Source organism: Homarus americanus, unplaced genomic scaffold (assembly GCF_018991925.1).
Source record: "Homarus americanus isolate GMGI-L3 unplaced genomic scaffold, GMGI_Hamer_2.0 scaffold21353, whole genome shotgun sequence".
Classification (NCBI taxonomy): domain Eukaryota; kingdom Metazoa; phylum Arthropoda; class Malacostraca; order Decapoda; family Nephropidae; genus Homarus; species Homarus americanus.
Window position 1 is genome coordinate 252,859 of NW_024754247.1, and position 17,142 is coordinate 270,000.

A 17,142-nucleotide genomic window follows, 5' to 3' on the forward strand; every position below is an offset into this window, starting at 1 on the left:
TACAGCCAATAGCAGCTAGCTTGGCCACGCCCACCGTCACGACTTCAGTGAGCACCCACAGCTTCATCTCTTAGGTTCCATATTATTAAGAAAACCAGTTTGTTTGTTAAATAAAGTGTATAATTTTTATTATTTCAAACACTTACTCTCTCTATGTCGTGATAAAATAAATGGTGAAAATTAACAGGTATGAAAAATTCCGGTGTGTATATGAGAACAGTACCGTCCTACCTCACAGTGCTTCTCTCACGCATGCGCCGAGTGACTAACTAGGTTGTTTGTATTTATTTATATTCCCTTGTTATTGTGTTGTATATCATAAGAACCTTTAGACTTTGATATAGTTAGCTTTAGTTTCCTCATCTGGGAATAAAATTATATCCATTTTTAATAACTATGATATTTGTTAAGTGTAATTTCTTTGGGCAGCTGGCAACTCATAGTCCAGAAGGCCAATATCGTTCACAGACTTAGCAACCTTAACTAACCTCAGTTTCCCTCAGACCCCCGGACGGTGAAGTTTGTGATCATATTGTAATAGCATCTTCACAATCATACCGAGTTTTATAACCACTACATATCAAAGGATTTAACTTACCCTTTCGATATAGAGATTAAGAGATATTGTGGTCAGTGAAAATGGCCACCAGTCGAGAAGGAGAGCGGGCGACAGACAAGGAGTGCAGCCAGTCCGGTACGTTCACTGTTTATAATGTTTCTTGTACTTTATTTATATATTTTTTTTTAACTTGTGTTTCTGATTTCAAGGGAAGTGGTGTAGTAAGAGAAGTATCAGATCAGTGGTAGAACTTACTGCAATAACAACTATGGGTGGTATTAGCTACATTAGAAGATATATTGCAAGACGTGAGTGAGTTGATCTTAATTTGCATGACGTGTTAGCCAGGTATATATTGACCAGGTGTGTTCCCTACAGGTCTGTTGACGCCGCCGCCTACGCCCACCAGTCCCTGTGGATTCCAGTTCCCGGGTCTGGGTGCAGGTCTAGACCGAGGGTCAGCCTTTACGCCCTGGATCCCGCGAGGTCCGTCACTCCTGCCACTCCTACCGCCATTCCCCATACTCCCCACCATCGCCTCCGTCGCCGCCGCTGCCAGTGCCAAGCAGACGTCTCCAGGGTTAGACCCCAGGGTGATGGGGATGCTGCACAGTTACCATTCTCTGGGTCAGCTGCCTTGGGCGGCTCTGGGTGCTGGCGACCTGGCCCTCAACCGTCTCCTGTTGACTCCTGGAGGCCGCCTCAGCCGACCCAAGAAGCGCTACATCTGCAAGTATTGTCAACGGGAGTTTACCAAGAGCTACAACCTGCTGATCCACGAGAGAACACACACGGACGAGCGGCCCTTCCCCTGCGACATCTGCGGCAAGGCCTTCAGGAGACAAGACCACCTCCGCGACCACAAGTACATCCACAGCAAGGAGAAGCCCTTCAAGTGTGAGGTGTGTGGCAAGGGGTTCTGTCAGGCGCGCACCCTGGCCGTCCACAAGGCCCAGCACGCCCACGACACTCACCCAACCTCAACACAAACGTCTCCGTCACCTCCACAAATCTCGCCCTCGACGATACTGCCACCGAGAACGTCGCCAGGGAACCACACGAGGGACACTGATATACCCATCCTCAGAAACCCGTCTGTGTTAACACCCACGCTACCTAAGGACATTACCCTCATACCCTTGTACAACTACCCTGTGAAGAAGGAGGCGGAGACGGACTCCCGGAAGCACGCCCTCGAGGCCCTGGTCTACCCAGCGGCCAAGAAACCTTTCCTGTTGACGGAAGCAGAAGAGAACAGCGGTAAGAAGAGACGAGGCTTCTCCATCGATGATATTATGAAATAGTCAGCCCTACCTCACCACACTAACCCACCTCCCATGACTGAACTTACTGTACTCTACCTACCGTCTGTACCCTTCCTCCTCACCATCTTTCTCTACCTGAGGGAATAAGTCTTCTCACGACCCACCGGCAGCAGTCCATGAAATAATCCACTTCTCTCTCTCTCTCTATTAATTTTATATGTATATATATATTTATAGCTTTATGACCGACATATCTGAAATGGGTTCCAACTGCCCCACAGGTTTTTTATTTTGATTTAAAGAGTGTACAAAATAAATTATTTTTTATTATGAGTTTGTTTGTAAATAATCCCAACATTAAGAATTTTTAAGTTGCAATTTTTACATTACGTCACTTAGGCATAAAATAAAATAATATATTTTTTAATCAGGTAAAACTTTTTTAATGAATCAGAATACAGAAATAATATTAATTAATATATATAATTAATCAAACTCTAAAAAAGATCTATGATAAAAATTTTAATTGAAGTCACAAATTAAAAATGAAAATTTATCTCCAATAATTTAATGAATTTTATATTTAAATCTTGCTGTGAAAGTATAAGGGCAAGGGAATATGGTGATGGTATGATGACTGGTGGTGATGGTGTGATGACTGATGGTGATGGTGTGATGACTGATGGTGATGGTGTTGAGGTGTGATGGTGTGATGACTGGTGGTGATGGTGTGATGACTGGTGGTGATTGAGTGATGTGTGATGGTGATGTGTGATGACTGATGGTGATGGTGTGATGACTGATGGTGATGGTGTGATGAGTGGTGGTGTTTGTGTGATGACTGATGGTGATGGTGTGATGACTGATGGTGATGGTGTGATGACTCGTGGTGTTAGAGACCTGGTGTAAGTGGTGTATCATAATGTGTGTGTATAACCTATGTAGAGACGGGTGTATATTATACATTACCATTAAACCAAATTGTGTATTAGTCTAAAAAAAAAATATTAGGAATAATTTAATTATTACAGTGCCTTAATTATATGTATCCTAATTATGACATTTTACCGTCAGGGGTAAACCTAACCTATGTTCTGGAAATATTAATACTTATATATTAATATCAATTTTAATGGGACTAAATTCATGAAGCCTAGAATTAATTTTTGGGTTGGATAAATTTACTCACACACACACACACACACACACACACACACACACACACACACACACACACACACACACACACACTGCTGACTGATGGTGCTGGCTTGTGTGGGAACGACAAGTGAATGAAGAGAAAGTGTGTGTGTGTGTTCAGTAATCGAATATATCATGTCTGTTATCTCCTAGAAGAACTGCTCCCTGAAGACCAAGTAAGGTGTGTGTGTGTGTGTGTGTGTGTGTGTGTGTGTGGCGGTCACTGTACAACATTACCTTTTGTTCTCCACTGTTGTTTATCTCTCCTGAATATTTTGTTTTTCTTTTAGCGTTTCACAATTAGATAAATTTTGTTTGTTGTCATAAGTGTAAAAAAAAAATATTTGACAGTTTTAAAAGATAAGGTTTTTGAATATTTTAGTTATTTATGTTTTTTGCTAGTGGGGCAAGATGGCTCCACCTTCAGAAAAGTACTCAAAATGATCTGGCTTCTTTACCCCTTGAGTACTATGAGTTTATCCCTTGAGTACTATGAGTTTACCCCTTGAGTACTATGAGTTTATCCCTTGAGTGCTATGAATTATTCCCTTGAGTATGATGAATTATTCTCTTGAGTACAATGATCTGTGAGTATCATGGTATTGGACTCAGGGGATTAAGTCATTATATTCCAAAGGTTAATGGAAATGTTTTGTTTCTCTACCAATATGTGATAAGGATGATGATGATGATGATGATGATGATGGTGGGTGGTGGTGGTGGCGATGATGATGATGATGGTGGGTGGTGGCGATGATGATGATGATGGTGGGTGGTGGTGGTGGTGATGGTGATGATGATGATGATGATGATGACGGTGATGATGATAGTATTGCTGATGATGACGAAGATGATAATGTTAGGTAGTAGGTAGTAGGCAGCTACCAAACAGGGAGGTACTACCGCCTGGGAAGATATTGGAAGCATAATGTGTTGTCTAATGGTAGACCCTGCTGCCATATGTGACCAAGTCCCAGGTTGCTGATCTGACTTTCTGCCTCATTTACACACAATTGCAGGGTCTCAATTGTTTCTCTTACTATTGACAACACAACATACATATATTGTTTCTCACTATTGATTTGTTGTATTTCCTTATTTTTTTTATTTATTTATGGTGGGGTTTACACTTTTGCTTCCCCCCTCCCAGGCCCCGGTGTGGGTAGTGACTTGTGTCCAGGTGGTATAATCCCCTTTAAAATAAAACCCGATGGTGATGGTAATAATGACGAGGCTGTAGGATAAGTGAGGAATTTTATAACCGTGAAGGAGTACCTAGTGATAATGTATTTCAGAGGTGTGTGTGTGTGTGTGTGTCTGTGTCTGTGTGTGTGTGTGTGGTGTGTGTGTGTGTGTGTGTGTGTGTGCTATAAGTGGCTATTTCATTAATGTGGGAATAAATGTATACTCTATATAACAGTGGCCACTTACACGACCCAAGGCTCCTATACTTAACTCGGTCATATTAATGGTGTTGTTTATATGAGAAATTAATCTATAGAAACACTACTCAGATTTTTATCACTGCCAAAATCACTACCTCGAGAAAAAAATATCGAAAAAAAACATTACTGCCACTCATTTAAAAATATATTTATATGCTGAAATTTCCATCGGTACTCTTAAAAAATATTGCCAGATTTTGTCGCTAACTCTAAATAAATTAATGACACATTTTTATCACTTAAGAAATTAATACCAGATTTTGTCACTAACTAAAGAAATTAATGCCAGATTTTTGTCACTAACTTCAAGAAATTGTTGCCAGATTTTTATTTTTATCAAGAAATTTATGCCAGATTTTTACCACTAAGAAATTAATTCTAGATTTTTATCACTACCCTCAAAAAATTATTGCCAGATTTTTATCACTAAAGAAATTAATGTCAGATTTTTATCACTAAAGAAATTATTGCCAGATTTTTATCACTACCCTCAAGAAATTATTTGCCAGATTTTTATCATTATCATGAAATTATTGCCAGATTTTTATCACTACCCTCAAGAAATTATTTGCCAGATTTTTATCATTATCATGAAATTATTGCCAGATTTTTATCACTAAAGAAATTAATGCCAGATTTTTATCACTGCTCAAGAAATTATTTGCCAGATTTTTCTCATTATCAAGAAATTAATGCCAGATTTTTACTACTATAAGAAATTCATGCCAGATTTTTACCACTATAAGAAATTAATGCCAGATTTTTACCACTAGACCGATTTTATTTCCAGCCACTTAAAATTCCTTTCGCCTGAGTTAATTATTAAAACATACTTGATTAAACAGCAGACGGCGTTACTATGAACAGGGGCTTCACATAAATGCCCACGTGTTCCCTTACAGCGTGGTGAACCCTGTGTCAAGTACAACTGGCGCATATGTAAACACACAGCTGCAGGGGTGAGTGAGAGAGAGGGGTCTTACGCCACCCACGCTGTCACTGCTGCCACTGTCAGCTTCCCAGGTTGTCACTGCACCCACTGTCAGCTTATTTATATTACACCACTCAGGGTATCAGTGTCTCTGCTTGGTTAAAGAGTGATAGTGTCTTGCATCAACCAGACTGTCACGCTCTCATTTAACTGTCACTGTCAGCTAGTATCTTACACTGTCACTGTCTCACTCTACTTCAGTGTCAGCTAGCATCTTCTACTGCCACTGTCTCAATCTATTGTCACTGTCTCACTCTACTGTCACTGTCTCACTCTACTGTCACTGTCTCAACCTACTGTCACTGTCTCACTCTACTGTCACTGTCTCACTCTACTGTCACTGTCTCAACCTACTGTCACTGTCTCACTCTACTGTCACTGTCTCAACCTACTGCCACTGTCACTGTCACTGTCTCACCCCCACTGTTGTCAAGTCTCACCTACCACCGTCTCACCTCTACTGCCACTGTCCAATCTACTGTCACTGTCTCCACCTCACTGTCACTGTCTCACCTCTACTGTCATCACTGCCTCACCCCCACTGTCACCGTCTCCACTCTACTGTCACTGTCTCACTCTACTGCCACTGTCTCAATTCTTACTGCCACTGTCTCAATTTCACTGCTCACCGTCTCACCTCACTGCTCACTGCCTCACTCTACTGTCACTCTGTCTCACCTCACTGCTCACCGTCCTGCCTCTACTGCCAATTGTCTCCACCTCTGACTGTCACTGTCTCCACTCTACTGCCACTGTCTCACCTCACTGTCACTGTCTCACACTCTCACTGTCACTGTCTCAATTTCACTGCTACTGTCTCACTCTACTGTCACTGTCTCACTCTACTGTCACTGTCTCACCTCTACCGTCACTGTCTCCACTTACTGTCACTGTCTCACCTCTACTGTCACTGCTCAATTTCACTGTCACTCACTCTGTCACTGTCTCACTCTACTGTCACTGCCTCACTCTACTGTCACTGTCTCACTCTACTGTCACTGTCTCACCCCACTGCCACTGTCTCACCTCACTGCCACTGTCTCACCCAATTTCATTACTGACGGCCTTATCTAGCTCAGAGGGAACCCATACACAAGGGCTCTAATAGGGTTAGGTTAGGTTAGGTTAGGTTGTAGTGTTGCTAGGTTAGGTTAGGTTAGAAGAAGAAGCTAGGTTAGGTTAGGTTAGGTTAGGTTAGGTTAGGTAAGGTTAGGTTAGGTTAGGTTAGGTTAGGTTAGGTTAGACGAAGTGGGAGGTGGTCGAATGAGAAAAATTTTTGAGGCGAGCAGGTGGTATGGTGTGGTAGGTGGGCGTGGGAGCTGGCCACACCACACCGTCCCTCCCGCTGTGTGTTGTGGTGTGGGTCATGTGGTGTGCGTCTCTCACCGCTCTGGGACAAGTGCACACGGGACCTACCAGCTCCTCCCTCCCCCTCCTACCTCCCTTCCCCCCCCCCAACCTTCCCTTCTACCTTCCCTCCCTCCAACAATCCCACATTCCCTTACCAGGTGACCTCAATACCGGATAAAGATGGCCGATATCGGATAGATCAACTAGGAGACAGGGAGGAGATCTGTGTATATGTGTAGAGACCAGTGCTTGATGTGCCGGTGGCAAGGGGGGGGAGGGGTAGGGTAGGAGATGGGGGGGGGGTAATGGGGAAGGAAACTTAAGGGTGAAAATGTGTTCTGTGTGGTGGTAAGGGCCCCGCCTGCATTACCCTCTGGGAGTATTTTGGAATAGGGATCACATTACACAATACCCCTGACGAGAATGGATCCCAAACTACAACCCAATTTTATCTGGTGTATTGACTTACCTATCCTGTCTTCCCCCCTCCCCCCCCTCATCCCCTTCTCCATGCTGTTCTTACCCTATTTATGCTGTTCACGCTATACTGATTTTCATATTCCCTTGCCATGCTGTTTCTATTCTGGTCATGCTTTAATTAGTCTTTACCTTGTCACTGCTAGTTTATTGTGCACCCCATGGCACTGCTAGTTTATTGTGCACCACCATGGCACTTCTAGTTTATTGTGCAGCCCATGGCATTGCTAGTTTATTGTGCACCACCATGGCACTTCTAGTTTATTGTGCAACCCATGGCACTGCTAGTTTATTGTGCACCACCATGGCACTTCTAGTTTATTGTGCAACCCATGTCTGCTAGTTTATTGTGCACCCATGCTTATCTACTGGTAAATAGTCCCCCAAAAGTTACAAGTAGACCTCGAAAATAAACCTCAATAATAACTATTTACTGTTTATGTTGTCTACAGTAAACAAAAGAATTATTTATATCTCAGGGTTATAGATTAGACAACTTTTTACAATGATATAATTAGTTTTAAAGTATAATTATGTTTCTTATTTCCTAAACTTTTAAAAACTACGTTCCTTATTTCCTAAACTTTTAATAATTACGTTCCTTATTTACTAAACTTTTAATCATTACTTTCCTTATTTCCAAAACTTTTAATCATTACGTTCCTTATTTCCTAAACTTTTAAAAATTACTTCCCTTATTTCCTAAACTTTTAAAAATTAAGCTCCTTATTTCGTCAACTTTTAAAAATTTGGACGAAATATTAAATAATGATCAAATCTATTGATCATATTGTCTGCATCTCTTTACACATTGAACTAACAGATATACACACAATCATTACGTACATACATAACCTGGCTGTTTGTCTCTTGTTCTAGTCTGTCCACAGTGTTATAGGTGTCTCAGAAAAATTTATTCAGAACACCCTACCAGTTTTTTCGTATCGATTATGTGAATGTTGGTTGATGTTCCTGCATGGTCTCCTGGTCTCCTACAAGTGAGGATAATTTTCTTGTAATATAAGGTATTCGCGTTGTATTCACTGAAACCTGTAGAGTATAGTGTGTTTACATATGTGCTTTGGTGGGCTGGAGATGTATGTATGTCTATAGATTTTGTGTTTAAAGATGTCAAAGTGTGATTATAGTTATTTTTACGTATTTTTTTGTTCCTTGAGTTTTGTTAGAAGGCAAAATCTTACTGGTTAGGTTAGGTTAGGTTTGTTTAAATTAGGCAACTTTAGGCTAAATTTGATTAGGTCAGGTTAAGTTAGGTTTGGTTAAATTATGCTACTTGAGGCTAAGTTTTGCTTGGTTAGGTTAGGTTAAATAAAGTTTGGTTAGCTTGACGCGTAATAGGACATAAAAATTGGGATCCCATTTAACCAGTCACCAATGTAATGAACAAAAAAATAGGGAAATAACCCACCATGTGTAGTTGAACTTAACCTGAGCAGCCACGAATAATAAAAAGAATTATCTGGGGGAAAAAAATATATCACCTTTTTTTTTAAGACTTGAGAAATATGTCTTGAAAAGCGTGGCTACGTCTTGCTTCTTTGGGGGTACAATGGTGCGCTGTGTGTGTGTTATGGAGCAGAACAGCACATAATGGGGTTAATGTTGTGGTGTTAGTGGTGTTCTCTTATGCAGGTTTACTGTATACAAGACTACGTTATGTGTAAACAAGAACGAGGAGATTAAGTTTGATTTATTTATTTTATTATTTATTGTATTATTTATTCTATTTATTTTGGTATAGCGTGTCTGTTAGTCCTTGTTTGTGAAGAAATAAATAACATATATTTTTCTTAATAACGTTTTGATAATGTACGAATTTATTAAAGTAAGAATATTCGCATTAGAATGATTGAACATTTTACTTTATTATACGAGAAATATTATTGTTGTGTAAGAATTCATCAGAGAAAAATAATATTCAGAAATAATATCACAAGAGGTAGACGTACATCACAAACAGTACACCTCGAGATGACTGCAGCAGCCTCCGACTCCCTCACCACCACCAGAGACCTCCACAAATCTCAGCTTTACGACCAACCAAAAAGGCCCACTTACCCAACCTGTATTTAACAGCAATTTTGGCCCACCCTGTGCTATCACTGGTATCTGGGAGGATCAGCGGTTCCTTTGTACGGTGTTAGATCCTATGGTGGGAATTGTGAGATCTGTTTCGGGAGTGTCGGATTCTTTTTATTGTGATGTGCTGGAAGCGTTTGGTGTAAGCATGGCTATTAGTCGGGTTTCAACTGTAAATCTTTTTAATTTATGCTAAATGTAACTTCCTCCATCCATAATTGTAATCTCATGAGAGTGATGATGATCTGTAATATGTAAGAGCAATGTATGAGAGTGATAAGTGGTGTTAGAGTCGTTGAAGGTAAAGGTTTGGTTAGGTAGTAGTGTGTGTTTGGCTGGTTTACGAGTGTGAGGGTGGGACCAGCGAGGTGTGTGGGGGGACCAGCGAGGTGTGGGGGTGTAGCAGCGAGGTGTGGGGTGGAGACAGCGAAGTGTGTGGGGAGCGAGGTGTGTGGGGGACCAGCGAGGAATATTGGGGGTGGAGGGACAGCGAGGTGTGGGGGTGGAGGGACGGTGTGTGTGTGTGTGGGGGACAGCAGGTGTATGGGGGAGCAAGGTGTGGGGGGACAGCCCGAGGTGTGGGGGGATGGGTAATACTTGAGGGTGTTAGATGTCTCAATGTGAACAACCACATCAAGTCATAGACATAAATGGTATATTGAGCCTCTGTGTCTGTGTGTGTGTGTGTCTGCGTGTGTGTGTGTGTCTCTGTGTCTGTGTCTGTGTGTGTGTGTGTGTGTGTGTCTCTTGTGTGTGTGTCTGTGTGTCTGTGTGTGTGTGTCTGTGTCTGTGTGTGTGTGTGTGTGTGTGTGTGTACCGTGCAGACAACTATATAGTAGATGTATAAAACATTATTACATCAGACACGTATTGGTGAGTAATTGGTAATTTCCATACACAGTGACTGAGGTGTGGGTCAGGTTTATTATTGTTGGTCCCAGAGAGAGAGAGAGAGAGAGAGAGAGAGAGAGAGAGAGAGAGAGAGAGCAGTAAACGCTAGAAGACAACAGTAGACGATAACCATTGTCTTCAGAAGAGTCTCGCGCCTTGAGGCTCTACTAAACGTCACTAGTGTTCAAGATAACTACACTCACTAGATTTATCCCTGATCACTAAACCTACTACCATACTTCTTACTGATGAAATTACGCTTATAGTCCTTAGTTTTGGGGAGTGGACAGTAAGAATCAACATCTCCCCTCGCCCACTATACACAAGTACCTCGATAGTCTTGTCGGAATACACTTTCCCACAATCCTCAATCGGCGGAAGGTAAAAGCGTGGTGGGTGATTCTCTTTTGTTTTCATAGAATCTCGCAGCCTCAGGTAGTCATAAACGTCACAGGCGATTATGAATACTGTCTTTATCTTAGGATTTATGGGGCAGCCTCACCTGCACCCTCTCCCCCTTCCCCTTCCATCTCTCCCTTCCCCTCCCATCTCCCCCTTCCCACCTTCCCTCTTCCCCTCCCTAGGACCTACCTCACACTCAATGAATCTGGGTCTTGGGCGCTCATTCATAATAAAACAAACACGGGCTTAACACATCACACACGCCCGAGGCCATGCTTGAATAAATTACTCGTTTGATACCATAGAATCTCATACCGGAATAGATGTTTTATATACTGTACATACTTAGGTTTGTAGTAATAATAATAATAATAATGATAATAATAATAATTGTAATAAATGATACGTTTTAAGTTAAGTTATAAAAATAATGTCGTGTGTGTGTGTGTGTGTGTGTGTGTGTGTGTGTGTGTGTGTGTGTGTGTGTGTGTCAAATTAAGAGAGGAAGGGAAGAGAGAGAGAGAGAGATTTAACACAAACAGTTTAAAAGAATAAATACATAATAATCGTGAGGAACAAAAATTACATAATAGTTTGATGGCTGGTGAGAGTCCCCTAATACTACTGCAGGTGTATGGAGGTAATGACGGTGCCGGGGAGGTGTTAAGCAGCCCTCTGTTGGCTCATGGTGGGGATAGAACCTTGTGATGTGTGTCCCAGAACCCCGGGTGTTGACCTGAGGGACCGAGGAAGATTTACTCACCATTATGTTCTTTCTTGACCACTTTGTACCCCCACCCAGGAGACTAGTGTCGATCTCTCTCTCTCTCTCTTCTCTGCTAGTAACATTATTTTACGCCTTTATTCTCTTCACTTTCTCTTAACTTTTTTCTCTCCTTCAGTATACCTGTCTTCAATATATATCATACATTCTGAAAGACTGTGTGTGTGTGTGTGTGTGTGTGTGTGTGTGTGTGTGTGTGTGTGTGTGTGTGTGTGTGTGTGTGTGTGTGTGTGTGTGTGTGTGTGTGTGTGTGTGTGTGTGTGTGTGTGTGTGTGTACATTGATGGTCAATGCTGTCGTATAGTAAATTGGAGGAGGATAGAAGAAGTTAGATCCCCCATGGTCATTGTTATGGAAGGGGGTGGGGGGGTGGCAGGGGGGGACACCATAGCCAATCAAATCAGTTCCAGCAGTAAAGAGTGATGGAAGGATGGTGTAAGGATGTGGGAGTACTGTATGACTGTTGTTTAATTATGGCTATACTGCAGGATAAGAAGAAGATTCCTCTGTTATTGTTTATATCAAAATTCTACTATGGAGTTTCTTTATCTAATCCTTCCTCCATCATCATCCTCAGCCATTTTCACCCTGTTATGTCTCCCTTTACCTCTACTCTCTCTCACTATCCTCACTACTCTACGTTACAGCCTCTCCATCATTCCTCATCCTCCCCACTCACACCCCTAACATCCCCCACCTGCCACCATCCTCACCCCAGCCTCCCCACCCGCCATCCCCACCCGCCATCCACCATCCTTCCACCTCACATCCCCACCCCGCCTCACCCCTGCCATCCCCTCACCTCCTCAGCCATCCCCCACCCCAGCCTCCCCACTTTACATCCCCACCTCGCTATCCCTCACCTCCTCACATCCCTCACCTCTGCCTCACCCGCCATCCTCACCGCCACCTCACCTCGCCATCCTCGACCTCAACCTCCTCACCCCAGCCTCCTCACCCCAGCCTCCCACCTCCCACACCTCCCACACCTCAGCCTTTCTCCACCATCTCTCACCTCCCCTCCCCCCCAAACATGTCCACACTCCCCCAGATGAAACTAAAACTCCCACCCGTAAAACCGAGAGTCCGCGGCGGGCGTGTGACCACAAGTGCCCACTGGTCGCTTTTTTTAAGGTTAGTGGTGACCGTTGTGTGGCCAGTGTGTGGCTCCTTCAGCGGTCCCACGGTGGCCCAGGCCGGGGACGCTCGTAATGTGGCCATGGGAATTTGTAATCGAGAAATGGGAATGACCTGAGCCTCGACACCACAAGTGGGACGAATCTGGGAATGGGAATTGGTGCTTGTGTGGGAAGGTGAAGTGTGAGGCTAAGAGCGTAAGGACTGAAGGTCTGAGGAGAGTTATATATTTAACTTTAACGTAAAATAGGCCTATAAAAGTATTCTAGGTACAGTTTTAAGATAAATCTACAAACACTTACAGTTATCACAATGAACACACGAGCCTGACATCTTCGTCCAATATTCCTTAGTTAAAAAAAAAAAAGTATGGATATGAGGAAAGTTTTTTATACTGAAATCTAAAACTTTTAGAGGTGAGACGGGGAGGTAGAGGGTACTGCAAATAACTGGTGGTCCTGCTGACGTAGATTGTGTCTCACCTGGGGAACAAGAAGTAATGTTCTGTGGTGGAAATTGTAGTTTGTTTGTAAATATGTAAATAATCAGCGTTGTGATAAATGTACGCTGTATTAATTAGCCTTTATAGGTAGATAATTAAGTTGATACACAGTAATTACCTGTATGTCATAATTACTACACCTATCATTTCATTTACATTACAATATATAGACTAAAAGTGTTGCCATTATTAATAAACTGTTTCTCACCAGTTTAAACCTAACCATACACAGTCACAGTCTTCCTAACACCCAGACAGTCAACCGTTGGCCCTCAGAGTATCATAAAACCATCCTCACTATGCCACCCTTGTATAAATTTTTACCACTTTACAGTATTAACCTTTTCCATGCTTCTGCTGGCTGAGAGGTCGATCGTATTTAAGTGCCATGACAACACTATACTATGAGTTGATCACGTAGTCTGCCACCAGTTGTCAGCACAGGTCAGGTGGGGTTGTAAGGTATAGGGATGAGGTAAACATTTGGTCTTGTGGCTCAACGCTCTTACCGCAGTGGAGTCCTGTACAGGGTATATAACCTTTCTTCCCTCCAGCTAGTCAACCATCCATCCACCCAGCTAGCTAGTCAACCAACCATCCAGCTAGCCAAGGGTTGATAAGTCTGGGGATAAGTTTTAAGTTTTATTATGTGGTATAAAGGGTACTGCACTGTGCTCCTCATATTTGAAACAGGAACGGTTTTTATGGCTTGAGAGAGAGAGAGAGAGAGAGAGAGAGAGAGAGAGAGAGAGAGAGAGAATTTTTTTTTTTTTAGAGGCTGTTTATTGGATTGAGCTTCACGGGTGTCCGCTGCTGGTCTGTTGGAGGAGATAAGTAAGTTTTATAGTGATGGAAGGGACCCGTAAGACACCTCTCCTTCTTGAGATACATGTTCAGTGTTTATCAGTCTGCCTTCATGAGACTCTGTAGGCCACCCGAGAGACTCAGTCGTGGTAAGATTATTTTTGTTGTTGTTTTTTTGGTGCTGTTATTGTTTCTGTTCTTGTTGCTATTGTTGCTTTTGTTATTGTTGTTGCTGTTGTTGTTCTTGTTACAGTTGATGTTGTTATTGGTGTTGTTGTTATTGTTGTTGTTGTCGTTGTTACAGTTGATGTTGTTATTGGTGTTGTTGTTATTGTTGTTGTTGTTGTTATTGTTGTTGTTATAGTTGCTGTTGTTTTTGGTGCTGTTGTTATAATTGCTGTTGTTATTGTTGTTGTTGTTATTGTTGCTGTTGTTGTTGTTGTTATTGTTGTTGTTGTCTTTGTACCTCTATTATTCAGGATAAATTAATGTTTTTCTATTTCAATTTCAAGGAGTTTCTAAATCTATGTTTTATTAAGGATGATTCAGTGTCGTTCGTTACGGGTTGAGTGGGAATATGACACGTCAAACACACATTATATCATCATCATTATCAATACTATCATTGAATATCAACAATAATTCAGGACAAAAATGTTAAAAGAAAAAACTAGTTGGATCAATTCCGATGCAGTCAGTTTAAAGGTCACGGAGTCACGTTAAAGCTCACCAACAAACATATGATATAATTCCGTGTGTGTGTGTGTGTGTGTGTGTGGTCTGCAGAAGATTTTTAAATTGAACTGCTAAGAATGATGTAATATTTTTTTAGAAAATGGATCATAGGGTTAAAAGTTGCAGCTTCCAGGAAAAAAGATTGATTAACAGGGAAAAACACATGCGAGTGTGTATAATAAAACCTATATGTCATTTTTCCTAGGGAAGACGAGAGAGAGAGAGAGAGAGAGAGAGAGAGAGAGAGAGAGAGAGAGAGAGAGAGAGAGAGAGAGCTTCCCACGGGCCAGGGTGTGTGTGGGTCGCCGCAGTAATAAACCATCACTGTTGGTGTGGTAGCTTATGTCGTGTTTACGGTCGCCCCTCTATACTCACCTGGTCATCCTGGGCACTAGTGGAGAGCGCCAGAGTGCATTAGCGTTTTACCTGTGGTGGCTCAGGTGTTGTAAAGAACCGCGGCAATATGACTGAATGAGCCTGGGAATGAGGTCCTCCAGGTGAGTTAGGGTGACCAAGATGGGGCAAGAAACACCTGTACATTAATGCCAGGTATCATACGTCAGCGATACCTGTGATTGGTTGTACCTTACCTGTGGCAATGTGGCATCTTTAAAAACATTATAGAAATCTTTAAGTAACTGGTTTTTTTTCAGTACGTTTAAACACACACACACACACACACACACACACACACACACACACACACACACACACACACACATGGTATCTTGAGAAACATTGCCTCGAGAGTTTATGACATCTGATGGGTGATGTGATATAAATGTCTGACATCTGATGGCGTGATAGAGTTATGACATCTGATGGCGTGATAGAGTTATGACATCTGATGGCGTGATATAATTATGACATCTGATGGCGTGATATAGTTATGACATCTGATGGCGTGATATAATTATGACATCTAATGGCGTGATATAATTATGACATCTGATGGCGTGATATAGTTATGACATCTGATGGCGTGATAGAGTTATGACATCTGATCACTGGAAATATTATTGGCCTGACCTTCATCATGCCATTTTAATCCACTGGTTTGACCTCTTGACCTATAGTATCTCTTACAGTTTATCTCATGTCAACTGGTGCGTGTGTGTATGTGTGTGCTCGCGCGTGTGTGCGCGCGCGCGCGTGTGTGTGTGTGTGTTATAGAAAACGTCTTAAAGAAAAAAAAATCAAATATTGTCATTGAACTACTGTACTGTACATTAAAATTATGGTGACAAAACATAAAGTTATGCTAATTTGTAAAAGAAAAACTCGATTGTATCTTCATATTTAATCGGACTATTATCCCTATTTAATAAGACACATTAATACAGTAAAATTTTTCGGGTTTTTATGACCATACGAGAGACGAAGAACTGGGGTCATTATTTCGGACAGTCATTTATTATTTCAGTATTGTGTGTTGTCCTGTAAGGTGGACTAGGGTAGATAAACTGATACATTTAACACGTGTTGTCAAGGATCACCATAAGAGTCTCACCCTGGCCAGGCGGTGGCTGTGGCATGTAGTCTGTCCGTTTGTGTGTCGGACGTAATATTTTCTCAATTATTGATGCTGTCAGAGCTTCAGTACTTGACCATTGCCTTGGTGATGTCGGGAGGTCACCCAGGACCGACAATGGAATGTGTATTTGAGGTCACTTGTGTTGGGGTATTTCGGACATATGTTTAGGTAGGGAAGGAGAGATAACATCCTAATTCTTTATCAAATAACATGACAGCCAAGAGGGAGGAGGGAGGGGCTCGATTGTTCTCGTTTGTAAGGGACATTTTTGTGGCCACGTCAAATGAGCCGATGAGAGATCTCTTGGTGCTTCTCTGTCTCCCCACTGGCCCAGACCAGAGCCCCTAGCTGTAGTGAGTCTCTCTAGATGGCCAGTTAGGTCCTGGTCAGAGCCACTAATAATAGCAGCTTTACCAGAACACACAACATGATCCAGCAACACCAACACTCACTCACTCCTCACGACCAGTCCTCATTATACACGAGCTATCACACCACACGCGTCGCCATATTTCTTGTGCTGCACCAAGTCGTCAGCTGATGATGGAAAACAATCACAAGGTATCAGAAAGGTGTTCGGGAATGTTGCAACACGGCGTCTCGTGCACAGTTTACTGCCGGGAGTTGATGTTAGTTTTGTGTAGAGTGTGTGAGTCTAACGCCGTAATAAAAAGGTAATCTTCCTAATTATTTTCAAAAGTGTAAAGAAAGATATGGTTTGTAATTTCTTAATATTATCCAGGGTCTCCAACTTATCTGTGCAATACTTTTTATTCTTTATGCATATTATATAAGTGACATGTAACAGCTGCTGTTATGTGGTGTCAGTGGTTGGGTAAGGTCAGGTCTTATCTCACTATAACAGTAGAGGTGTAGTGATGTGTAGAAACAAGACAATCTGAACCATTGGTGAGACGACTGACTGAGGGTTTACTGTTAACAACCACCCGAGTCGTAAATCATAAGT

General features: G+C 42.0%; 1 protein-coding gene across 1 annotated transcript; it reads left to right on the forward strand.

Moving 5' to 3' along the window:
* Positions 1-506: 506 nt before the first annotated feature.
* LOC121855725 (zinc finger protein 865-like) lies at positions 507-2,024 on the forward strand. Its single transcript, XM_042350820.1, has 2 exons — positions 507-694; positions 938-2,024. Exons 1-2 carry the CDS (start codon positions 640-642, stop codon positions 1,861-1,863), a joined length of 981 nt encoding a protein of 326 aa, XP_042206754.1. The 5' UTR covers positions 507-639; the 3' UTR covers positions 1,864-2,024.
* Positions 2,025-17,142: the final 15,118 nt, after the last annotated feature.

Excerpts from the sequence above, each read along its gene's own strand:
- LOC121855725 (XM_042350820.1), top strand. The coding sequence starts at position 640 with ATGGCCACCAGTCGAGAAGGAGAGCGGGCGACAGACAAGGAGTGCAGC. Across the intron at positions 695-937 it reads CAAGGAGTGCAGCCAGTCCG|GTCTGTTGACGCCGCCGCCT; the intron begins GTACGTTCACTG and ends TGTTCCCTACAG.